Source organism: Cetorhinus maximus, chromosome 15, assembly GCF_964194155.1.
Source record: "Cetorhinus maximus chromosome 15, sCetMax3.hap1.1, whole genome shotgun sequence".
NCBI lineage: Eukaryota > Metazoa > Chordata > Chondrichthyes > Lamniformes > Cetorhinidae > Cetorhinus > Cetorhinus maximus.
This window is the reverse complement of record NC_135893.1, coordinates 22,337,045-22,364,067: the sequence shown is the minus strand read 5'-3', so window position 1 is coordinate 22,364,067 and position 27,023 is coordinate 22,337,045. Positions and strand designations below refer to the sequence as shown.

Genomic DNA, 27,023 nt, shown 5'->3' with positions numbered 1-27,023 from the left:
CACCACCAAACACATCTTCCCTTCACCCCCCCCGTCAGCATTCCGTAGGGACTGTTCCCTCCGGGACACCCTGGTCCACTCCTCCATCACCCCCTACACCTCAACCCCATCCCATGGCACCTTCCCATGCAATTGCAGAAGGTGCAACACCTGCCCCTTTACTTCCCCCCTCCTCACCGTCCAAGGGCCTAAACACTCCTTTCAAGTGAAGCAGCACTTCACTTGCACTTCCCTCAATTTGGTCTACTGCATTTGCTGCTCCCAATGCGGCCTCCTCTACATTGGAGAGACCAAGTGCAGACTGGGTAACCGCTTTGCGGAACACCTTCGGTCTGTCCACAAGCATGACCCGGGCCTTCCTGTCGCTTGCCATTTCAACACACCACCCTGCTCTCATGCCTACATGTCCGTCCTTGGCTTGCTGCAATGTTCCAGTGAAGCTCAAAGCAAACTGGAGGAACAGCACCTCATCTTCCGATTAGGCACTTTACAGCCTTCCGGACTGAACATTGAGTTCAACAACTTTAGATCATGAACTCTCTCCTCCAACCTCACCCCTTTTTGATCCCCTTTTTTCAATACTTATTTTTTAATTTTTATACATTTTTTCTCATCTATTTCTATTATTATTTTTAAAATTTATTTCCATTCATTGTTTTATCCCCACCTTTTAGCCCATTTTGATCTTTTTCCCACACCATCTCCTTCCCCCAGGACCATCTGTCACTTGCTCATCCTGCTTTCTACTCTTAATGTCACCAGCAGCACCTCCTTTAGCCAGTATCACCACCATCAACACCCCTTTGACCTTTTGTTTATGACATATTTTGCAATCTCTCCTTTGCCTCCACCTATTGCTGGCCTTCTATCCAGCTTCACCTGTCCCACCCCCTTTAAACAGTATATGTTTCACATTTCCACTTCTCTTTAGTTCTGAAGAAGAGTCATACGGACTCGAAAAGTTAACTCTGTCTTTCTCTCCACAGATGCTGTAAGACCTGCTGAGCTTTTCCAGCAATTTTTATTTTTGTTTCAGATTTCCAGCATCCACAGTATTTTGCTTTTATCAGAAGAGTCAATCATCGCTTTCCAAAGGGAATTTGACAAGCATCTGAACAGAAGAAATTTGCAGGGCTATGGGGAAAGGGCAGGGGATTGGGACTTTTGCAATTACAATTATGGCACAGGCTCAATGGGCTGAAGGCCTCCTTCTGTGCCGCAAGCCTTCTATTATTCAGAGGCACTGATGGATATTTTGGAAGCTGGTGTGGGAGTTTGTAGTGTTGTGGATTATTTGGCAGGGCTATTGATGGAATTTGGAAGCTCACTGATGCATCTATAGGATTGTTGATGGGTTTGTGTGGGTTGTTAATGGATGAAGTTTGTAAGTGCATTGCTGACTTCTCTGGCCTCTTCTTGCTGCTCCGCCTCTGGGTCCCTCCCGATCACGTGGTAAACACCGTGGCCCCGCCCCTTGCTGCCAGATCGCGGCCAATTCTCGCGAGAGGCAGTTACTGGGCAGTCTAAGATGGCGGAGACCGAAATAGCTAGGAAAGCGGAGCGGTGCATGGCGGACGCGTTGGTGAAATTAGGTAAAGTTGCTCGGAGTGCAGCCGATGGCTCGGGATCGTTCCTATCTGAGCTGGTGGCGGGTATTGGTCGACCTGCATGTGGCGGAGTGGGCAACGGTTGAGCCCCGGGGCCTAGCCGGCAGGTCTTGGGCAAGATGCCCGGTCACTGATAACACTGACGCCGGCAGCAGCAGTTCAACAACTCGTTATGACTGACGATAACACGGAGCAAACTAGCAGCTGCCTTGCTCAATCCCCAGTACAATCAGCTCGAGCATAAGGGATCAAATGCCCTTGCTGGCGACCCCCGTGTCTGTCCTTCCCAGTAGCTTTGGACTGGCTTGGCTGCGACCTCACCGTAATCGGCCGCTTTCGGTACCCCACCCCATCTGCCATTCTTCATGCTTGGTCCAGACATTAGGTGTTGGTTGGCCCGTTGACCTTGAAAGTCAGCACAGCTTGTGTTCCTGATTACTATCTGATGGCTCCTGTTAGGTGTGCTTGTGTGTGAATGTAAGGTGAGAATAGGATCAGAAGATATTATGGAATAAGCCAGTAACTGTGGAGAAAACAGATAAGTTAACGTTTCAGATCAACACCTGAAACAGTAACGTGCTGTGTTTCTCTGGCATTTTCTACTTCTTGATTCCTAACATCTGCAATATTTTACCCTTTTTTTAAAATAAAGATATCAGACCTGACTCTGATGCCTTGACAGTTATGTAAAGAAAGAAACAAAAATAGAAAATGCTGGAAAAACTCAGCAGGTCTAACAGCATCTGTGGAGAGAAAGACAGAGTTAACGTTTCGAGTCCGTATGACTCTTCAGGTGCTCTGAAGAAGAATCATGCAGACTCTACATTAACTCTGTCTTTCTCTCCACAGATGCTGTTAGACCTGCTGAAGTTTTCCAGCAATTTCTATTTTTGTTTCAGATTTCTAGCATCTGCAGTATTTTGCTTTTAAGTAAAGAAAATTTGATTTGTATACCTTTTGTGTTCAAATTTCTTCACAGCCTCATCCTTCCTATCTCTACAACCTCCTCCAGCCTCACAGCCTCCTGAGAATCGTGTTCCTTCGACCTGGCCTTTTGTCATCACCATTGGTTTTGCCCACTCTTGATAGCTGTGCCTTCAGCATTTTGGGCCTTAAGCCCTGGAATTCCCTTCAGTGATCTTTTCCTCTCTACTTCTCTCTCCTTTAAGACATTGCTTAAAACCTACTTTTTTGACCAGTGTTTGGTTCACCAGGACTTGAGCACAAAAATCAAGGCTGACAGTAGTGGAGTGCTGAACTGTTGGAGGTGCAGTCTTTTTGATGAAACGTAAAAACTGAGACCCCATCTGCTCTCTTAGGTGGACTTAAAATATCCCTATTTTGAAGAGCAGGGGAGTCATCCTTATTCTCATGGCCAACCTTTATTCCTTAACCACATCCAAAAACAATTACCTGATCATTACCACATTATTGGAGATTGTGGACGTTTGTGGAAATTGACTGTTATGGCTGTTACTAATGACTACACTTCAAAAGTACTTCATTAGCTGTAGAGCACTTTGGGACTTGTTGTTGTGAAAGATGCAATATAAATGCAAGTTTTTTTTCTTGACCTGCCCCAATATCCCTGTTTTTAGCTCAGCTTTTGTCTGATTGCACTCTGAAATGCCTTGAAATGTTTTATTCAGGTGCCATATAAATGCAAGCTATTGCAATTATATAATGCCTTTTATGCGTTCAAGATGCCCCAAAGTACTTTATTGCTACGTAATTACTTTTGCAGCGTAATTGGTGTGGGTACATTTGCAAACATCTGTTAATTTGTGCTTCGCATGATCTATTTATTTTCTTTGTAACTCTTTCGAGTACATTCACAGTTCTTGACTTTTTTTTTTGTTCAAAGTCCTGGAGTGGGACATGAACCCACAACCTTCTGACTCAAAGGTGAGGGTGCTATGAACTGAGCCACAGCTGACACCTCTTATTTTCTTTGTAGTTGGATTAATGCTGGTTAGGACACTTCACATTGTGCCATGGGGTTCTCTTATGTCCACTTGAGGGGAGATGGATGGGATCTCGCTTTATTGTCTTATCTGGAAGACAGAATCTCTGTCAATTCTCCTTCAATACTTCACTGAAGTAGTTTGGGCTTGTCCATGTTGAAATACCATGTGTATGGAACTGGTGTAGTCTGTTGATGTGCATGAATTGAAGCACATTGAATCTGTGACAGGAATGATTGGAGATGCACAATATCTAGTCACTAAAGCACTGGAGACTTAGCAAAGACTAAAGATCATTGTCTTTACCTAGTAAACCATCAGAATTGGGAGAGACCAAGGATTTGCACCTTTACCCACCAAACCCACAGGGGAAGAATTAAAAAATAAATCAATTTCTGTTGAATTTGAGTCTTGCTATGTAACACTAAGGTACCAATTGTGCCTGTTGTAACAATACCTGATTTTACTATGAAAAAGTTCTTATGTCCAGGAATATGCCTCTTATTCAGCGCTTGTGCCTCTTGGATTCCTTCTTTGTTTGCAAATGCATTTTTGCTGCTGCCCCAGATCCAAGCACTCATTATTTCTGTCTGCACTTAATTTCCTTTCTTGGGGTCATCTTTTCTGTTTCCTCCTCTTCCTGTCACCCAATCATGTCTACTTTTTCTTCCCTCTTGATAACCATGTTGTCAGACTGCTTGTCTTAGATGAGCCACTATTACTTCCAGTTGAACATTGGGAAGACCAAAGCCATCATCTTAAGCACTTCATCACAAACTGTGTGCTTGCCGAGGATCCCATGCCCCTCCTTGGCCATGTCTCTGGTTGAATAATTTTAATTGTATAAATGAAGGTTAAGTGTATACAGATGGGCACTCATTGGATATAATTACATGTGCACAGCTGGTTCAATTCCAGCTCAAAGGAGCTTAGTCCTTTCATCAGCCCTGGTAAAGATGTTAATTTGCTAAGTTTCCGTTGAAATTTTTGTTTTAGTTACAGTACCCCCTTTGGGGGTTGTTAATTAGTTAATTTGTTAATTTATTTATTTGATTATTGTTTGCTCAAAGAGTATAAAAAACATTTTTTGATATTTGTGGTAGAGTTAGGAGCTATACATTTGTAATGTCTCACTATGTGAATAAATCTAAAACAGAGTAAAGGTTGACTTCTGACATCTCCTTCACCAACTGGCTGTAAGAAGTTTAACGAGCCAGACTGTTCACAACCTAGGTATCCTAGTTGATTCAACTGTATTTCTGAACCCATTTTTTACTGTATTTTTTTTTACTACAAAAGGGGTCTCTTGTTACCTCCGTAACATCATTCACCTCTGCCCAACCTCATGATTTCTGTTGCTGAAACCCTCGTTCATGCCTTAGCTACCTCCATACTGAACTTCGAACAGTCTCCTGGTTGGCCCATCTCCCATCCTGTGCAAACTTTAGTTCATCTAAAACTCTGTTCCCTCTGTATCCTATCCTGCACCAAATCATGATTATGCATTAACCCCGTCCTTGCTGACTGGCTTTGGTTCCCAGTGTTCCAAGGCTTCAAATAGAAAATTCATTCTTGTGTTTAAACCCCTTTAAGATTGTTCCTTTCGCTATCTGTATAGCCTCTCCAGCCAAACGCTCTACTCCAATGACTCTGGTCTCTTGTACGTTCCCCACTCCCTTGATTCCACTGTTGGTGGCCTTACCTTTAGCTGCCTAGCCCCTGCTTCGTGGTCTTCTGTAAACCTACTGCCTCTCCCCTTTCTTGTTTTATGACCCTCCTTAAAACAACTCTTCAAGCAAACTTCTGGTCACCTCTCTAACCTCTTCGGCTTGTTTATTTATGAAGTCTTTTTCTGACATTGTAGGAATTATATAAATGTAGTTTGTTGATATATTTCTATTTCTCGAAGTTCATAAATCATGCTAGGATGTTGTGGAAATACACCAGTTGCATCATGCAAACTGCTGAATGATTGTGTGTTGAGTGAACTTTGTACTTGATTTGCTACAATAATAAATCTATTGAGAAAACATGTTGATCTCTGGCATTGCATGTGAAGTAAAACTAACCACTGGGGGTGTGTTGGATAAGTATTTGTCATGGAATAAGGACATATTAGATCAGCTTGTTATCCATGAATCTCAGAATTTAGATTGTTTGACAAATGTAAAACCCAGGTTGTAAATGTAACAAGTTTCACTTTCTCCATGAAAAATGCCAAATCTTTTAGACAAGACTCTTAAAGGAGTGAAAACTGACTGAAACAGCATAGGAAATAGAAAATATTACTCCATCTAACCATCTATCCCACCTACTTCCACCTATCTTTGCTTAGATGCTGCTCCATGGAGAGTGGAAGACAGCTAGGAGAATGAGAAGTGACCTCATTGAAACTTACAAAATTCAGGGTAGACGTAGATAGGATGTTTTCTCTGGCTGTTGTCTAGAGCCAGAAGAGACAGTCTCGGAATAAGGAGTAAACCATTTAAGACTTGAGATGAGGAGGAATTTCTTCACTGAAAGGGTGGTGAATCTTTGGACTTCTCTATCCCAGAGAGCTGTAGAAGCTCAATCATTGAGCATGTTCCTGACCAAAATAGATAGATTTCTGGATACCAATGACAAGGGATGTGGGGATATTGCTGATAAAAAGAGATTTTTTTGTCAAAGCTTTTTCATCTTGCAGTAGTTCTTCAGGGTAGTGTCCTAGGCCCAACCAAGCAATCTCACTGCCATTCTTCAAAAAAAATTGCCATTGGATCTTTTTACATTTCTGTGGCTCAGTTGGTAGCGCGCTCACCTGATTCAGAAAGTTGTCGGTTCAAGTCCTAAAAATCTAAATCCAGGCAAACTCTCCAGTGCGGTACTGAGAGAGTGCTGCACTGTTGAAAGTGCTGTCTTTGAATGAGAGGTTAAAATTATGCCTCGTCTGCTTTCAGGTGGATGTAAAATATCCCATGGCACCATCTCAGTGGAGTTATCCCTGATGTCATGACCAGTATTTAAGCCTCAATCAATGTCATTACCACATAGCTGTTTGTAAGTGCTTGCTGTGTGCAAATTGGCAGTTGTGTTTCTGACATTACGAGAGTGACTACACTTCAAAAAGTACTTCATTGGCTGTAAAGCGCTGTGGGATATTCAAACGTTTTGAAAGGCACTGCATAGGTACATGTCCTTTTTTCATCTCAACAGGTGCACAGGCCGTGATTTTAATGCCTGTTGTGGAAGGTGACATTTCCAACAATAAAGCATTATTTCAGCACTGTACTGAGCTAGGGTTATAGATTACATGCTGAGATTCTGAAGTGGGGCTTGAACCCAGCACCTCTGACTTACAGATGAGAGGTGCTACCAGCAGAGGCAATCTGACATTAGAAAGATTGTGAAGCTACACTGGTGACCCAATGAGTAGACACAGTACCCTGTGTATTACTAAACCATATATAGATGAAGAGGAAATAATTAGAATCTTTAACATGGCATTCAGAAGGGAAGGATTGCGTGATGAATCTGATGGCATTCTTTCAAGAAAGCAATGGATATAGTGGATGAGGAAAATACAGTAGATGTGGTATACATAGACTTTCAGAAAGGTACCAAACCTGATACTGGAGAAGATTAGTGGCTATGGAATTAATGGGAAGGCTGTAAATTGGATTAAAGTAATTAGAAGGTAGAAAACAAAACTATAATTAAAGTCACTTTCTCAATGATTGGAAATGGATAGCGGTGTCACATAGGATTCTGGTCAGTAGAGTTTACTGTTCATCAGTGATTTGGATTTAGGGTGGATTTAGTGCTTTTTTCTGGAGTAACCCCCATTTTAATGCCTCAGATTTTGTATGATGCCAGGGAGGTTGTGGGGGTGGGGGAACTTCAGTTGCTGAAGGGGGGAAGCTTGAGTTGCTGAGCGGGGTAAGCTTGAGTTGTTGAGCTTGAGGAAGAGTCATATGGACTCAAAACGTTAACTCTGTCTTTCTCTCCACAGATGCTCTCAGACCTGAGTTTTTCCAGCATTTTTTGCTTTTGTTTCAGATTTCCAGCATCCGCAGCATTTTGCCTTCATATTATATAAGGGGAGTTGAGCGTTGTGGGAATTGATAAAAAGACAGGGTTTCTTCTTTAAAAAAAACCAAATACCTTCCTTTCACAGGCTTGTTTTGCAACAGCAGTCGGGCTCCAGAGAGCCTACATTAAGCCATGCCCACCATCAAAATAGAAGCATGGATTTAAAGGGGCCTCACAGCTGTTGGCATTCAGTTCAAGCTCTGTGGCAGCCATTGCTGCCTCAGAGCTCGTGACCCCCAAATCTCCTCTTGCCACAGTTTGGGGAGCCCTGGGCTGGAGAATATGTTGTCCAAAGTTTCAGATAATACTGGTATAAGAGTTATAGCAAATCATTTTGAGAATTGCAGGAAGCTGAAAGTGGATGCTGAGAAGAATGGGAAAAAAATTGGTGAGGAGCACATGAGGCTACAAAATGACACATGTTAAGTGAGTGGCCAAAGACCTGGCAAATGGAGTATAATGTGGGCAAATGTGGAATTGTCCATTTTGGCAGGAAGAATAAAAAAGCATATTATCTAAATGATGAGAGATTGCAGAGCTCTGAGATTCAGAGAGAACTGGGTGCCCTAGTGCATGAATCACAAGAGGCTAGTATGCAGGTACAGTAAGTAATTAGGAAAGTTAATAGAATGTTATCATTTATTGAGAGGGTAATTGAATACAAAATTAGGGAGGTTATGCTTCAGTTGTACAGGGCACTGGTGAGTCCACACAGAGTATTGTGTACAATACTGGTCTCCTTATTTAAGGAAAGATATAATTGCATTAGAAGCAGTTCAGAGAAGGTTTACTAGACTAGTAACCTGGAATGGGCAGGTTGTCTTATGAGGAATGGTTGGACAGGTTAGGCTTGTATCTAGTGGAACTTAGAAGAGTAAGAGGTGACTTGATCAAAACCTTTAAGATCCTGAGGGGTCTTGACAGAGTGGATGTGGAGAGGATGTTTCCTCTTGTGGGAGACTATAGAACTAGGGGTCACAGTTTAAAAATAAGGGGTTGCTCATATAAGACAGATGAGAATTTTTTTCTCTGAAGATCGTGAGCCTTTGGAACTCTTCTTCCAAAAGGCACTGGAAAAAGTGTCTTTGAACGTTTATAAGGCAGAGGTAGATAGATTCTTGATAAGCAAGGGTTGAAAGGTTATCGTGGGTAGGCGGGAGGTTACAATCAGATCAGCCATGATCTTATTGAAGGGCGGAGAAGGCTTGAAGGGCTGAGTGGCCTACTCCTGCTTTTAGTTCATATGTAATTCAATGTCAGTAATCTGATTTGGTTAAAAAAAAATGAATATACTTTGGAGGGGGAAAAGTTAGGTGATGTGGAAAAGGGGATTCAAGTGCACAAGGCATTAAACAGCACTCAAGTGGTTTAAGGCCATTAGAAAAGTTAGAATAGTGGGCTTTTGATAATTGGTCTAGAACATGTCAATGTGTAATGGTGAATCTATATAAAGCCTTAGTAACAGCACAGTTACTGTGTGCAGTTCTCAGTTTTACACTAAGGATGTAGGGGCAAATGAGATATTACATTGCAGATTAACGAGGATACCTTCTGGAATGAGGAATGAAGGAAGACTTGAAAAATGGCGGCTGTTTTCTTTAGAGCAGAGGAGATTAAGGGGTAATTTGATAGCGGTGTTTAAAATCATGAAGTGATGAGGCAGAGCAGATAGAAAAGTATGTGTTTTTGGTGATTGAAGGGTCTGGAATGAAATGACATAGATTTAAAATTGAATGTAAGAGCTTTAGGGTAGAAAGCAGGAAAAACTTTTACCTAACACCGGCTTGTGAGGCTGTGCAATGTACTTCCAGAGTGATTGAAGCAAGACCAACTGTTGAGGGTAGGCTAGATAGTTGGTTGAAGGAAAGGGGTTAAAGGGGTACAGGAGCAGTGCTGGCTCAAGAGATTGAGACTGCTTCATATGTGGAGGATAAATGGGAATATGAACTTGTTTAGCTGAACGAGCTGCTTCCATGTTGTAATTTCTATGTAGCCGGTTCACAGGCCTTTGAGCTACCTGGCTGATCTCAGTCAGGGTCTACCCTTGCTTTTGGTGTCCCTAAGCTACAGAGGGTATCAGCTACAGGTTCCTAATATCTACCTTTGTGTGTTTGTTAGTGTGGACGTCAGGCAGGGACTAGATTCGGTTCAGTATAATACCTCCAGTGTTGGATAGCCTACTGGTACTTCGTTTGATTCAAATGTGGATAATGACCGCCTTGGTTAAACTATGGAAGGTACGTGTGGAATAACCCCAGCAGGAAACCACTTTCAGGAATGGAGGAGAGAAATTGGCACCAAGACTGTGTGACAATTGGTGGCAGATGATGAATGTACTGTACTTAGATTTTCTTGCTTGAGTTCAGCTGTGTGAATCTGCTGTGATGCAATGCTTTGACTTGCAAACAAAAATTATTAAATATTTGTAAAAAATAGTTGTTTTAAACCATGAAGGGAGGTAAAAACACCTTTCTTGTTCTAAAATCACATGAGCCAAATAATAGCGTGCGTGTTGTGTATCAGAGTGAAGCTATAACCAAAATATTATACAGTACACCAGTACCAGCTCCTGCTAATTTTAAAGGGAGCTATTATGCTGGCATTAATGCTGTGTCAGCTTGTTGTTTTAGTTTCAAACTTTATTGGATGACATTTAGAAATGCAACTTATATTTAGTTAATTATGTTTGTCAATGTGGTTTGCAGCTGGTACAAAAATAATCAGAGACTTGGAAACAGATTTCTTGGTCATGCGGTTATTGGGAGGTGATGTTGCAGCATGTAGTGTTAAAAATGTTTTAAATGAATTTCCCCCACTTTTCCCCTCACCTGAAGGTATTGACTCATGCTGGGGTGCGATTCACAAGGTGCTAGCAGTCCTCCTGTGCCATCCACAGGATTCTTCATGTGTGAGCCAAGTATGAACAGTCCATGATTGAACTTGATCCTACCCTCGCCCAACACCCAGCATGGGTCATTGATAAGTAATCGGAAGCAAGAGTTCTAAGTGATTCTCCTTTCCCTCAAGGATAATTATAGCCTGTCCTGGGCCTCTCTTGGTGTCTTTGCTGAAATCGGTTAACTGCACCAACTGGAAGCCAAGCTTGGGATCTTCTGGTTTGTATGGTTGAGTACAATGACCTAGTTTTCACCAGGCTTATTTAGTCTATCAGTAATAATACACTTCAGGTAAAATTATACATTTTCTTTTAATGTGGTTCTGCACTTTTGTGCGTGATAATTTATCATCTCAAATTGCTCACACGTGTACTTTGCCCTAACTCAGAAGTACTGTCTCCTTACACAGCTAATTCTGGAAGAATGAAATATATAATTACAGTTTACTGCTAGGTAGTACTTTTTAGTTCACATAGACACAGTAATCTTTATTCCTGATGGCTTAACAGTGACCCTGGTAGATGGTGCACTTGTGTAGATGAAAAGATTGGGTTCAAAATTATGACCTTTGTTGCTGAGTAGCCTGTTGTTTATTCACATGCAACAATAACGCCACGTGGATGAAGCAATAGAGGGCATTCGGTGCCTGTGGCACTGTGCCCAGCAACAGTTAGCACCTTTAGGGAAGAAAGAGTGAAAAAGCAGCAGAAAGACAGTTGTGAAGCTGTGGTTGGCGAGGATTCTCTCAACAGATTTCAGTGTTGCAAAATTGTTGCAATGAAATTCCTTAGTCTTTCACAGCTTGGTATAACACTTCACAACACCAGTTTACTGTGCTTTATGTTTTGGAACCATGTATAGGAAAATGTCCTAACTTTATTTTCCTTAAATCCTTGAAACCAAATATTTTGATAGTGTCTATTGTCTGGATTCAAAATATAGCTCTTCTTGTTACAGTAAGTGAAGTGACTTGTGTTTCTTCAAGCCCTATGTATCACTTACCTGCAATGTAAAGGTGAAAAACAAATTTGCTCCTCCTGGAGTGAGACCTTAAACATATTCAATGACCCTTCACTGCTCGCTGGGAAATAGAATTCCACAGACTAACGACCCTCAGAGAAAAAATATTCTCCTCCTCTTCATCTTAAATGGGAGACCCCTTATTTTTAAATTGTACCCCCTGGTTCTTGCCTCTCCCATAAGGAGAAACATCCTTTCAGCATCCACCCTGTCGAGTTCCGTCAGTATCTTGTTTGTTTCAATAAGATCACCTCTCATTCTTTTAAACTCCAATGGATACAGTCCCACCCTTTCCTCACAAGACAATCCCTTCATCCCAGGAATCAGTTGAGTAAATCTTCTCTGCACTTTTAATGCAATTATATCCTTTCTTAAATAAGGAAACCAAAACTGTACACATTACTCCAGATGTGGTCTCACCAATGCCTTGTACAACTGTAGCAAAACTTCACTACTTTTATATTTTATTCCCCTTGTAATAAACTACAAAATCCCATTTGCCTTCCTAGTCACTTGCTGTACATGCGTAATAACTTTTTGTGAATCATGTACCAGGACACGCAGATCTCTGCAGTACAGAGGGATCTGGAATCTCTCTCTATTTAAATAATGTTTTCTATTTTTCCTGCCATAGTGGACAAGTTCACAATTTCCCACATTATACTTCATTTGCCAATTTTTTGCCCACTCACTTAACCTGTCTATAATCCCTTTGCAGAGTCCTAATGTACTCATCACAACTTAATCTCCTATCTATCTATATGTCATCAGCAAATTTAGCAACCATATGTTCGGTCCTTTCATCCAAGTCATTTATATAGATCATTGGGAGGCATGTATATATATATGATAATGAGAAAGTTCTTCACTGTTAATATTGTACTCCTTTATTCAGGCACTAGTGCATAATTCCATTCAGCATTTATCTCTCTTCCACCCCCACCCCACTCCCTCAGAGGGGAGTATTTTGTAGCTCCACACCGTTAAATATATTTTGCTCTTTTTCTTGTGTAAGATCACATGCCCTACTTTCAGCTCCCACCAAAGCTGCTCTATCTGTTGGCTTGCCACAATTGCTGATAATGCTCCAAGATGGCTGGAATTATATATCGAGTCTGCGATGTGCTAAGTTAAGAATTGTTGCCTTGGCATCAAAGGAATGTGGGCTTGCACACCATAAATTGGATTTTGGCTCTGGCAATCAAAATTGCCACCCTTGTGTTGTGCTGAGAGAATGTTTTATTGTTGGAACTGTCGTCCTGAGTTATGTGTACTACTTCGGTGCCAAGTGTGACTGAAAACCAAACTCATTTTACTAAGGGGGGAACCTTAATCCCATTCGTTGTTTAAATCTATTCATCAATGTAACCAGGTGATTTCCTGGAAAATCATTTGGCAACATGTTCTGCATGACATTTTTAATTCAGCCCATTGTCTTTCTTAAAAAAGTAACTTCTAATAAACTACTTGTGAATTCTAGCTAAGTAAAATAATTGTTTTTTTACTACTTAATAGCAGTTAACTGTTACCTGTTGGCAATTTGGCTCTGCTGTGGAGGCAGTAGAAATAGAAGTCTTAGAATTGATGCTGTCACTCTGTGCATGTCATGAAGTGGGAATGGATGTAATTTTGACTCTCTAATCTGAGTAATGTTGAGTGCGTGGTCTGTGGCATCTCCCTGGAAGCGAGGCGGAAGATCAGAAGGCAGCCATGCCAGGGTGGTTCCTGGTCTCAGGCTAATTACAGATGGCATTGCCAGCCTGGGCATGAAGAAAGACACATCAGGCAGAGGAAATTTTGTGGGGACTAGGGAGAGGGAAACCTGCGAAGGGAAGAAAATACATTTTGTCTGAAGCTAGTCAGTAATGTTTGTGTGATCTCATAGCCTGGATAGGTCATTGCACTTCTTATAATTTTATGCAGATGGCATTTACAAATCAAGAAAATACCAAATAAATATGAAAACAAGGTTGTCTGTTTGCAGTTACTAAAACTCTATAAATTACCATTTCAGATTGCTACAACAAAGGCAGATGCAGCAAGACAATGTACTCTATATCTGTATGGCTGAATATAAAAGGACTGCTGGATTAATTTTAGCATGATTACCTTTATTAAACCATTAACCTTTCTATTCAGAGAAATCATTTTTTCATTTTTGAAGAGATCAGTAAAATCTTGTCTACTTTACATCAGTTGAAGCTCCATGTAGAAAACAAATTTGCTTTTAAGGTTGTATTCTTTACTGTTAAGAGCCTAAATTGGAGCACTCAAATTGATATTAAAATACCTTAATAAAGCACACTGTTGGTTTGAAGCTGCAAGCTCAAATTCAGTCTGGGAATGGATAATGAAGGCCACCTCTTACTGAAGGGTTATAAAGGTCACACTTTAAATGAGTTTTGGCATCCTCCATCTAGTCCCAATAGAATCTGATCCACGGCATCAACTACCATTAGTGCACTTCATAAATAATACAGATATTGTGGGAGCGCTTAACGGCATATTAATGTTTTGGAGCACAATAAGACTTCTGTTCCATTCTGAAACCACTTTTACATTTAAGTCTATTGGCCAAGCTAATTGCTCGTGTACTATTTAATTTAATGTGATACTTGTTTCCATCAATCAGTATCAAATTATAAAAACAATTTAAATCCCAAGAGCCATCTGGCAACTTCGTGCAGTGAAATGGGTCAAAAGTTTCCGTGACTGCCAGGTCATTAGATTTGGGCTTCAGCTGTATTCTACAAGCGGGGCTGAATTATTTGGGCTGCACACTACTTGTGGTACTGAGGTAGCATAATGGTCAGCATGTTCAGTTTATACCCCGTGCTTGAAGATGTGAGTACAGAGGCAGACTGATAATTTAAGTATACCAGCCGTGATGTTAGTCAATATTAATTAAATTGGCATTGTTTTCAGGAAAATGTATGTCAAAATCTCCATTTAGAAGGAAACAGCTAGATCGGATATTGTAGGTAATTTTGAGAGTGTGCCATAGCCTGCAGGAAGGCCAATCTTCAGAAAGAAAGAAATAGGATTAATTATGTAAATAAAACTCACCAATGTTAGCAAAAATGGAGTGAAAGGAGAGCAAGAGAGTGCTTATCTCAAACATGTTGCTTGATCACTGACCCAGTTTCCTTGTTGACTTGGTAGCTGTGGTAGTATCTGGTGCATTTTTCTGAAGCTGCAATTTTTAGCTATACTTGACAAGAGTTTACTTTGGAAAGTTGACTTACCAAGAGCAATGAAATTGAGGTCCAAATCCATCCATACTATATGCTTAGTTTAAAATCATGTCATAAAGGAATGGAGATTTATTGGAGTTAACACTTTCATAAACCCTTTGACTTAGTGGTTAAAATTTCTTCATGCTCTATTTAACATGCTAGTTAATGTGCTTACAGCAAACTCTGGGGTTAATGACTGTTAAACAAGTGAACAAAAGAATCTATTGTAGAAATCCTAATTCTTTCGCTTGTTCGCTCATGCCCTCTCTCCCTCTCTCTTCCTAACTCTCTCACTGTTCCTGTCCCTTATTCCTATTGCCATCTTCTGTCTTTGTCTCTTCCATCCTCTGTTGTCCCCCACCCCGCTTTTGGTCACCATCCTCTCCTTTTTTGCTCCCCTTTCTCTCCTGCACTAGGTTGTTTCTTTATCTCTAACCTTACTGCACAATTACTTCTCTGCTTCTCCTTCCAAGCTTGCTGTCAATCATTCTTTCTACCCCACCTGCCTTCACTGGATCATTGCCCTCTCCTCTTGCCCCGCCGTCCCATTTGCTCCTGTTCTGGACTGTTCCTTTCTGCCTTGCTCTGTGCTGGTCCTCTTCCTTGCCCTGCTCTAGCTGTTGCCCCTCACTCTAGGTGATCTCTTTCTCATTACCACCCCCCCACCCCCCAACCCTGCATCCTGCACTTTGCGTGTTTTCTCCGGCACCCCCCACTCTCCCCCCTGGCAAGCTGTCGGTTGCTTTCAGTTCTCACTTTTATTCATGGAGGCTCTTCATTACCCCTTCTTACATTAGCTTGTTCTATCTCAGTCTGTCCTAAGCTGTCAATTTTTGTTTGATATTGCTCCAATAGAGACCCTTATGATGTTTTATTATACTAAAGGTGCTATATAAATGCAAGTTGATGTTAAGCTGTATGTTCATGCTGGCCATTAGATCTCTCCCAATAACTCGCACACAATTGCTCTTGTTCTGTTGAAGAATCATGCAGACTCAAAGCGTTAACTGTGTTCCTCTCTGCAGATGCTGCCAGACCTGCTGAGTTTTTCCAGGTATTTTTATTTTTATTTTTGCTCTTGTTCTGTGTCTGTGTGTGCCTGTTTCCGTTTACACTTCTCTCTTCCCCATCCCCCCCCACCATAAACAACTAGGATTTATTTAGGAAAATGGGTGGGAACAGATGGGGGATTAACTTTGGTAGTCTATATCCAATTTCTACTGGGTCTGGGACCCACAGAGCAAAATAGACAGTGCTTGCTAAGTCTGTTGATGTACATATGTTTCATATTATAATAAAAACAGAAAATGCTGGAAAAAAACTCAGCAGATCTGGCAGCATCTGTGGAGAGATAAACAGAGTTAACGTTTCTAGCCCATATGAGTCTTTAGAGCAGATTTTTAAAATTTCAAATTTCCAAGATTCGCAGTGTTACAGATGGTAAAATGTCCTGCATCCTAAAGTGGGTGAATGTTTCATGTTCTACTTGGTTATGAAATTCCACAGAAATGCAATTTAACTAGACAAAAAAATTGAACAAAACATAGCATTGTTCAGTCATTTGAGGTATGTGCTTTTGATCTATAAATCTTGAATTGAAGTATAAAATATGAACTATTAAGGGAGTTTGTTAGTTTCAGGTAAAGTAATGTCTTAAAGTGCCCCTTCAGTTTAGTCATTATTTAAAATAGTCTAGGCTTTTCCCCTAATTTTTAAGGGAAGTGGTTTTGGTGAACTGTACTTAAACCTTGCTTAACCTTCCTCCATGTCAGATGTTCTGTGGGGCAGTGATAAGTTGGGACTACTGGTGTTCTTGACGTTTTATTTGTACTGAAATTCTGACCAGTTTTCATACCCCATTCGTATCCCGGTATGCCGAGCAGCCACCTTCCCTGGGATTGCTAGAGAACCCCTTGTTTAGCTAGATACATGACCATAAAATGATGATTAGAGTCTACTCTTCAGTTACTCGTTGCTGCTGGTCTTTGAAGCTTGCTTTATACTTTTGCTTTTGAACCTTTTCATGTTCTCAAATTATTTCAAACCATTCCAGCATCTGCACCATACTGAAAAGCATCAATTGGTATACTTGAAAATTTAGAACTTATTTCCAAACAACATGTGGCTACATATTTAGGGAAATTGTTTAAGTGATCAAAGTATTCAGTAGTTAAATTATTTGTATTGCTTCTCATGTATGTATTTCTTTCATGACACAAAATACTGTTGGCATTCTAAACAAAACACAATTCTTGGTTATTTTTGCCAATTTAGCCTTATTGTGTAACTGTGAGGGAGTTTGACTTGGGAACAAGATCACAGTAAAGTCAACTGTAGGGCAGTTATATTTTATAATCATATTTTGCTCATGTGGGCAGTGTTTAAGGGAATATATTGCTATATAATGGAAATTGAGCATGTAAGAGTTGGAACCTGGCTGACATATAAATATTAGAGCTGTTACTGAGATTAGTCTGTGTGACCCTGTATGTTAGGTTTTTAATATTAATGGTGAAAATTGAAACAGGCTTTGCTACTGCATTTCCACAGTTCCCGAAGGATAATTCTGCGATCAATCGTCTGAAGCATTCTGGTATCTAAAATAATTCTCCTTAAGTGGGATTACCTAGAAATAAAAGCATAGGTGTTTTGGGTGTTGGGGGAGAGGGATTTTTATTTTTTGTCCACATTCTGTGTCTGACAGCATTGATGCTAAATGTTACAGATGATAAAATGTCCTACGTCCAAAAATGGGTGAATATTCAGCCTAATTTTATTTATTTATTTTTGCAGCCCTGATTGCTCATTCCTCTTTCACCACTTGCAAGCCTGAGCTGCCATTTATTATCTTGAGGAGAACCATTTTAGAATGTAACCTATTTAATTAACCACCATTGAGATTAGTTTGTCGGTGAGTAGTCTGAATTGGAGACTAGCACAGGAACTTACAATCAACCGTGCCCTACAGTTGATTTTCCCTTTTCCAGGTAGAGTTTGGTACTGATTACTTCAGTACTGGCTCAGAAAGTAGTTTTGTAATGATTAATTATAATTTTACTCTCCAAGTGCTTCAGTTGACCTAATATTGATCTCTCTAAGACTGCTTCAGAAGACACAAATAAAGCGACATATATTTTCCCCTTTTTGTCAGTGTTATTCAGGTACCTTCTAGGACATTTACATGACCATCTTAGTTTTTGTTTCATACTTTCTCTCAGTGGAGACAGCAAGCCGTGTCAAATCTCAGTTTCCCAGAAGTATAAGCTTATTTGTTAGACTGCTGTTTGATCAAACAGCAATCATGGACATGCTTGAATTATCTATGGAGTACAGGGTAGCCACTTGTGGGTTGCAAAGACTGTTATGATTAAGGAGGAATTGCCGATACTCCCCACTTGATCAATAGTCTTATGCAATTTCCTCAGTTCATGAAAAGCTTCCTTTTGATTCATTGATCTTGTTTACTTGAAACATTCTCTGTTGCACAAGCCCTGATTTTCCTTTTTCAAGTGCCTGTTGTTTGTGACTTGTGATAGACTGTCCAATTTGACTGGATTCCAGTATGCCGCTATGCATGGGCTGTTACTGATGTTTGGGGTAGGGTATACTTATTGATGGGCTGCTGGTCATAATGTTGTGCTTATCCTGTAGCATTTAGTGGGGCAGGGGGCTGCTGCAGATCCTGATGAAGTTGTGGAAAGGATTAACGAGAGTTAGTGCAGTTGATGTTGTGTATATGGACTTTCCAAAGGTGTTTGATAAATATAAATAACAATAGACTTGTTAGCAATATTGATGCCCATGAGATTAAAAGGGCAGTGGTTGCGTGCATAAGAAATTGGCTGAGTGACAGAAAGCAGAGAATTTTTTTCAGACGAGAGCGAAGTGTGCACTGGTTTTTGCTGAGGTTGATGTGGGGATCACTGCTCTTTTTGATGTGTATTAATGACTGGACTTGGGTATACAGGGCAGAATTTCAATGTTTGCAAACGGTGCAAAATTCGGAAATTTAGTGAGCAGTGAGGATAGTAGAAAACTGCAGGAGGACCAAGTCAGACTGGTGAAATGGGCGGATGAAATTGAATGCATTTTTCAATGAAGGAAAGGGGAGTTCTCCCTGGTTTCCTAGCCAATATTTATCCCCCATCCAACATAACTAAAAACAGATTAATTGGTCATTATTCCATTGCTGTTTATGGAAGCTTGCTGTGCACCAATTGGCTACCATGTTTCTCACAGCAGTGACTGCACTTGAAAAGTACTACATTGGCTGCAAAATGCTTTGGGATGTCCTCTGGTCATGAAAGCCCCGATATGAAAAATGCAAATCTATTTTAATTGGGTAGTTTCTCTGCACTATTTTGTACAATATTTTCAACCCTGTTGTAAATGTACTCTTTGGTTCCACCTTAGAAATCAAATGGGCCATTCCTCACTTGCTGTACTTGTTAATAGTGGCCTTCAGCCAATTGCATGCAGGTATTCCTGCTATTAAAAGCACTGAAGAAGTATAATTTTGTGGCTAAGGCTAGAGCTTGGCTCAGTGGTCATATCTGAGACAAAGTTAAGATTCCAAGCACCCCACAAAAATACAGTCCTATATATTTAACAAGATTTTTTTCCTAAACACTGAAGCCTCTGAAATGTCTCATGTTGGTCCTTTCTGATTATCTTTGAGTTCTATCTTTCTTGCCTACTAGCCTTTTATCTGTGCTGTATATTTTGTAGAGTTGTATGTTAGGATCCACTATCGTCGCGTGAAGCCCACTACCTCTCATCTAATCAGTCTCAGCCACTGCTCAGGGTGTATGCTTCTTGTGCACATCAGAATAAAGCAGTTTAGAACTTATTAATTTGATTATTGGTCATTGGGGCGGTACTGCAACATAAGTTTGATTTGAATTCTGATTATAAAGTTTCTGTTCTAAGGCCCTTCAGTGGAAGAGTTTTGTGATATCCTGGAACCTTTCAGTCTACCATGTTCCATTTATCCAGGGCTTGCATATATGTTTTAATGTGTTTTTCTGTGTTAAAGATTAAACAAAGCCACATCCTTGAAGCTAGTATAGATGTACATTGCCTTTTCTTTTAGAACATTTGAGGTGCAGTTCTATATGATTAACACTCCGACACGTAAATGGCTTTGCAATCCAAACGTGAACAATACATAAATTAGCCGACTGCAGCATTTACTGACTGCATGCCTGGGTTGCTTTTCTCCTGATTAAATAATTCCTTGTACAAAGCTTATATTTGTTAAGTTCACAAACTTTCTGTAACAGTTTAAATACTTACAGTGAAAGTCAGTTTCCAACAGAGAAGAGATTTTTTTTCTTTTAAAAAAGACAAAAATGTGTTGCAAAATGCAGACTTGACCTCTTTGTAAAGTCCCTTCTTGTGGGCCCCAGCCCTAGGGTTAAGGGCAACAAAAAAAAAAGACCTTAATGCATCTCTGTCTGGGAGACAGGTGGTGTGCAGCAGAGATGAAGGTTAAAGGTCGAAATGGTTCCCTATTTTGTACATTCTTGTTGATGGTTAACTTGTACTAGTTAGGTATAATTTCTGTGCGCGGTATTTTAGGAAATTGTTAATTGTAGTGGGCTTTGAGGTTCAAAAATGCTTGGAACAAAACAAGTTCTCAAATTCTTGCTGATCTAATGGCCAAAATCTTCAGTGCAAGATTAAATTGGCTTGTTTGTAACTGCAACCTTACTGAAGATTAACTTTAAAGCTGTTAATTAAATTTATTAGCAAGTTGAAAATTCATAGAGTCACAGACAATTACAGCACAGAGGAGGCCATTCAGCCCATTGTGCTCTTGCTGGCTCTTTGAAAGATCAGGCATGCTTAGTCCCACATCCCCTTTTTGTTTGTAACCCTGTAAGTTCCTCATCCTCAAGTAACTCCCACTTTTAAAATTATTTATGGAATCCGGTTCCACCACCATTTCAGGTAAAGCATTTCAGATCCCCACAGCTGAGTGAGGAAAAATTCTCCTGGTCTCCCCCCTAGATCTGTTGTCGATGAATTTGAATCTATGACCTCTCGTTATTGACCCAGTCACCAGGGAGAATAATTTTCTCTGTCTACACTATCAAAACCTCTCATCTTGAAAATCTCTTGCATCACCTCTTAACCTTCTCTGTTCCAATGAGAGCTGTCCCAACTTTTCTAACTGCTGCTCAACTGAAGTCCCTCATCCCTGGTAATAAAACACCTCTGCATCCTTTCTAAGTGCTTTACATCTTTTCCTGAAGGGTGGTGCGCAGAATTGTCCACAATAGCTGCGACCTAACCAGTGATTTATAAAGTTCCAGTGTGATCTCTTTGCTTTTAAATTCCATTCCTCTATTTATAAACCCAAGAAAGCCATATGCTTTTTGAACCACGTTATTAACTTGCTCTGCCACCTTTAAGTATTTGTATATATTGACACTAAGGACACTCTGCTCATCTACATTTTTCAAAATAATGCCATTTATAGTTACAGTATTTCCATATTAGCCCACCCAAAATGCAACACCTCACCTGTCTCTGCATTGAGCTCAAGCTTATACACATTTCACCATCCTCTCTGTATCATCCTGAAACCTATAAGCTGTCCTTATCACTATCTACTACTTTGCCAAGTTTTGTATCATCTGCAAATTTTACAATGCTGCACCCAAGTCTGAGTCGTTTATATAAAAGTGCAAAAAGCAAGGGATCCAAAACTGACCCCTGGGGCACACCACCACCTTCTAGTCTGAAAAACATTCATTCACCATTACCCTTTGCTTTATGTCACTGATTCAATTTTATATCCATACCCCCACTTTCTCTTTAATTCCACAGGATTCCATCTTCTTAATAAGCCTTCTATGTGGCACTTTGTCCAATACCAACTGAAAGTCCAAATATATAACATCTACTGAACTACTTTGATCGACCTTTTCTGTTCCCTGATTAAAGAATTCAACAAAATTAGATATGTTTTGCCTTTAACAAATCTATGCTGGTTCCTCTTGATTGACTCAAGCCTTTCCAAATATAGGTTTGTTTTGTCCTTGTCAATGGTTGCCAGTAATTTCCCCACCACTGATGTTAGGCTGTAGTTTTCTGTTATCCTTCTCCCCATTCTTGGATAATGGTATAACATTAACAGCTTTGCAGTCTTGCCACAGCACTCCTATATCCAATGAAGATTGAAAGATTGTGACCAACACTTCTGCTATTTAGTGCTGAGTCCATAAATATTGAGTACATGTTATTCTGGTTTGATATTTCCTGATATGTTTCATAAAATAAATGCTGATTTTAAGATATGAAATTCTATTGCTAATTTAATGCCCAAATTGTGGTTTAAAAAAAAGTCTGCTCATGATAGTGTAAGTTGACAGCCTGATGTGAGATTGTTGCATGAACATTTTATTTTCCAATTCCTTTTAGGTAGTAACTGACTTGTTTAGAAAACTAATTTCTACGCTTTTTGCCCCATCCTCCAACATGATGTACCACATTTTTTTCTCTCCAAAGTTTCCCCACCCTTCCCCCTGCTTTCCCCCCCCCCCCCCCCCCCCCCCCCCCCCCCAAACCAAAAGGCACCAACTCCCTGGTGGATTACAGTATCTCACCAAAGCACACAATACTCATGTGTGACATCACAGCTAGTTCTGGGTTGTCCATCAGTGTCCACATGTGCAATTCCTGCAGGTATCACTCTATCAGGAGTGGAAAGCTCCACTCCCTTTCTCAGTGGTATTGCCCTGGATCAACAAAGGATTGAATCTGAGACCTCCTAGTTTGTAAGTCTCAGCTACATCCCTGATAAGCTCATCAAGCCATCAGGGAGCACTCGATATAAAAATACAAAAACTGTAAACTTTTTTTGGAGCGGGTAGGTCTGCTCTTAAAGCCTTTGACATGGAGCTAATTAGCACTGAGTTGAAGTGTGTTCATTTATTAGTTTGAGTTAGGAGGTACCTGTCTTTCTTTATACAATCAATCTGTTAAGACTAATAGTGCCAGACAAGCTGAAATTCACAGTTGTGCAGGCGGATGTTTTTTCCCCTGCAGTAGTTCCTGCAATTTGTTGAACACCATGACTTGACTCCAAGTTATAATTGTGTTAGTTGCCCCTAAGGAAGATTCTCTTTCAAGATGAAAAGCCAAAACTTACTTAACACCTCCTCCTCCCCCACCCTGATGATTTTTGAGGCCAGTGAGAGGAGAGGCCTATAGACCAGCCCAGTATTGACTGGGTCTTTGCTAGGTTATTTGCAAAAAGCTACAAAATGGACAAAAATAATTCTTTGATCCGCAGGTGTACAGAAATGTTAAATGCTGCAATGCCACTGATCCAAACAGTTTATAAGACTGGTACACTTTATCTTGTGGCTTTTGATGGTTAAATTTCAAGCTTTTTTTTAAAAAGAAAATTTATTTACTTTTCAGGTGTTGGCTTTGGCTTAGGCATTGTATTCTCTGTCGTCGTTTTTAAGCGTAAGTATTGCAGTTCACTGTTGTCGAGTGTGTATGGAACAGTAAATAAGTGAGTGTAATAACTGCAGGAAGCAAAATCTGGGTGGAGTTAAGCGGGAGGATGGGGGTCATTCCCCAGGCTGTTGTAGAGTGCTTCCCAATAGGCGAGTCTTAGCAACATTGTGCGAGGTGCTGCCGTTATAGCCCAGGAAAAGCAAAGCTATGATTTGACACATTCAGGAAAATTAACACCCTTGCTCCTCTGATAACTCTGTTAAATACATCAACCATTTAAGTAATTGAGCCATACAGAGCTGCAGCCCAGGTGCAATCTTTGGTCTATACTGAGTTAGTGACTCTCCAGGGTAGTGGTAGGTGTGTCAGCACACTAGAGGGCAAAACTCCCCCAGAGTTGTACCTCCTGAACATTTCTGGCAAGCTAATACTGGGTGATGTAAGGACCAGGCTGGGCTACATTGCCCCTTCCACCTCCTTCCTGCCATGATTGAATAGTGTACTGACACTCACTGCCCAATTGCACCTGTGAAGAATAGTCACGGTGCTCATTGTCAGACTGTGGCTATGGAACTGTAACCTAGCACGGTTATGTGGCTACAGAAGAGAGGGGAAAAGAGTAGATTTGGAATGCACTGCCTGATAGGATACTGGATACAAATTCAGAAGTTGCCTTCAAAGAGGAATTTGATAAATACTCAAAGGAGAAAAGCTTGCAGAGATATGGGGAAAGTGTCAGGGGGTGTGGGACTAATTGTATTGCTCTTTGAAAGAGGCAGCACAGACTTGACGGGCTGTACTATTCTGTCATTCTATTAAACAGAAAAGCAAATGAGTCTGTTGTAGAGCTTTATTAAATAAATTGAAAAATGTATTTAATGATTTCCAGGCTCCAGGTATTTACATTGAGCCTAATGTTATGTTTTTTCTGTGTGTAGGGCGTGTTTGGCCTATTACATTTGGTGCAGGAATGGGTATAGGAATGGCCTATGCTAACTGCCAGAATGATTTCCAGTCCCCGTATCTTATGTATGGAAAATTCGTCAAAGTGAGTACAGATACTGTATTTTAACTGAGATTTTGATCGGTATTACAGGACAGATGATACTGGGAGAATCAAACAACCTCTGAGTTTTCCTTCAGCATCTGTTGAACCCTTGCAAGGGGAGTTTGTGCTGACGTATGTAAGCAAACTAGAATTATGGTCAAAGGAGACTAGACCTACTAGTCCATTGCATCTCTGCCAAACTCTTGTCATCAAATCTACTGGGTATGGTTTGATCAGCATGGAGGGCTACAGCTTCAGATTGTAAGGAAGACAGTTCACAATCCCAACAGTGTGCAAGTCTATTCTGTACTGGATGCTGTAGACACAAGTGAGGTCAGTGGATGGGCATTCTTGCTCCATTGGCTGTGACTTGCCTACAACTTTTCAGTGACTGTTATTGCAGTTCCTGTTTCTGTCATTGACCAGTTCCTCTGTTTTGGCACAAGGATGCTTGCCAAGTTAACTCGAAGTATGTGTGGATTCTCCTTTTCTTGAACACATGTTTCCTCCATTTCCCTTGAATTTCAGGTTTGCAAAATATTTATGGCCTTTACTGGCCTTGCAAATTGTAGCTGTAGAACATATAAACACAGAACCAGGCTTTCTAGACCTCACTGACCGACAGGAAAGATGTATTTAACTATCAGGAACGTAGAAGCAAATCTACTCATCCTTGCCTGATATTTGTGCAGCAAGGGTTGCTGAATAGTGATCCAAAATTCTCTATTCCCAACCTAGACCAAAGGGCAGTGAGGTCACATATAGTTTCCCGACTACCATTCATGTAAAACATTGCTTGTGTAGTTGAATCTTAATAAAATACTTAGTTTAGCAAAATACCAGGGTTTCCCTGAGGAAGCTTCAGCAAATGTCAAGTGATAGTCATTTTACAAGTTTTCTAATGGAGGCTAGTTAAACCTTTCACTAAATGGTTATATGCAATTGATTCATTTTTAAAATGGTGAGCTCTGTTTCAATGTCTGTGTTTACAATTTTTTAAAAATTAAATAGTTGAGTTGTTTTATTCTCGAATCAGTTATTTAGATCACATGTGTTTTTATCCAGAATAAAGTGTACTTCATGGCTTGGGGGTGGGGGTAGAGGGATAGATGTTCGTTTTGGTTGTCAGTTATGATCCTCCTGCTACAAACTACAATATCAGGTGAGGATGAGGTTGGTCTCACTGCGATGTTCTCTGTAGATAAATATTCTGTCAACACTATGAAGAATGACCCCTTATGAGATTCAGAAGGGTAGTCAGGGCCCTTGAAACTGACTCCAGTGAGGAGCTTTCTGGACAGGGCAAGGTAATAAAACTCAAGATAAGCTGTAAATGCAGCATACCCCTTTGTTTAGCTTGGTTGTAAATCGCTGAACTTGGAATGAACCAGAAATACTGAAATTCACCTGCTATAGGTTCATCCCACGAGAACAGAAATATAATTGAAATTGTAATTCATGCATAGAAATGGGAATGGAAGTTGTGCTGTGTGTGTATTACATTTCAGCTAAATTTGAGTTTCTTTCGTATATATGACACGGTTGCATTTTAAATGAAATTAGGCTTTTATGGTCAAAATCAAACTGGGAATGATTTACACAGCCAGGAGAAGAGTGTCTGTCTTCCCCTCTCACATTCAGCTGCTTTTGTGAAAACTTTTCCCCCTGCAATCCCCACCCCTGTGCCTCCTCCCAGCTCTTTTTATCTCTGCTTTACACATACAGAATTTCTCCAACTGAGGAAATGAAGCTGATTTGTTCTTCAGCCTCTGCCAGAGGTGAGAACAAAATTAATTGTCTTAAAGCTGTAGATCCATTCCATATGGAATTCTCTCCCCAAATCCTTTTTCCTTGCCACTTCCTTCCAAAGCTCTTCTCTTTGACTGTGCCTCTGAAGGCCCTTCTCCGTACCTTCTTTCGTGCCCTCATCTCTGTGATAATGTCCACCTTTTTCTGTTACTAGTTAAGCATGCCCGTTTTTTCTTTGTGAGGAACACAGATAATGTAATTTTCTGTGCCTCTTTATTTGTGGTAAAATATTATCGCTGTTTCTTAATTCTGCCAAATTAAATTCTATACTAATTTTGTGAATTATTATTTTTTTCACAGGACCAGTCGCCTTAGGATTTGCTTACTATACAGTACCAGTTTCCCGTGGATCAATTCTGCCTGTGTGCATGTAACAGCGATTCTTATTGCTGTGCTGTATTTAATTTCACTTCTCAAGCTTCTATATTAAAATCGTCATTAATAAAAAGAGCTAACGACTCTTATTTATTGAGCGCAGCTTGATCCATTTGTGCATGGCAAGAGAAAGGTATAGGTCTAAAGACTACCAGATGGGCTCATCTGGGAAGGCATGTAAAATACGGCCATTGGTGGCATGACCAAGTGAGGTGGAGATCTGAAAATAAGTTATTGAGTTATCAAGCATCCAATTAAACCTGATGGACATTTAATGACAGATTTACGTTTGTCTTGTGGCATTGTTTGGGTTATAGGAATCTTTTTCTAAGGAAGCCTTCCCTTTTATTTGTTACACAGGAGCTGAGGGAAGGAGCACACACCCACAGCTGGAGTCATTAAAAGAAAGGCTAGCTCCTGGTTTCTTGTGAAGCGAGAGCAGTTCAGCACACGGCTTCTGCTCTCCACAACAGCCTTCCCCCAGAGGGCATTTTAAATCACTCCTGTGTTTATAGTCGGTC

General features: G+C 40.4%; 1 protein-coding gene across 2 annotated transcripts; it reads left to right on the top strand.

The window, feature by feature from the left end:
- Window positions 1-1,460: 1,460 nt before the first annotated feature.
- micos10 (mitochondrial contact site and cristae organizing system subunit 10) lies at window positions 1,461-26,577 on the top strand. Of its 2 annotated transcripts, XM_078558082.1 has the most exons (5): window positions 1,461-1,592; window positions 23,229-23,276; window positions 24,209-24,318; window positions 26,044-26,096; window positions 26,428-26,577. In XM_078558082.1, the coding sequence occupies exons 1-4, from the start codon at window positions 1,529-1,531 to the stop codon at window positions 26,056-26,058; spliced, it is 237 nt and encodes a 78-aa protein (XP_078414208.1). In that variant the 5' UTR covers window positions 1,461-1,528; the 3' UTR covers window positions 26,059-26,096; window positions 26,428-26,577. The 2 variants fall into 2 exon arrangements, with proteins under 2 accessions (XP_078414208.1, XP_078414209.1); XM_078558083.1 differs by lacking the exon at window positions 26,044-26,096.
- The last annotated feature ends 446 nt before the right edge of the window (window positions 26,578-27,023 follow it).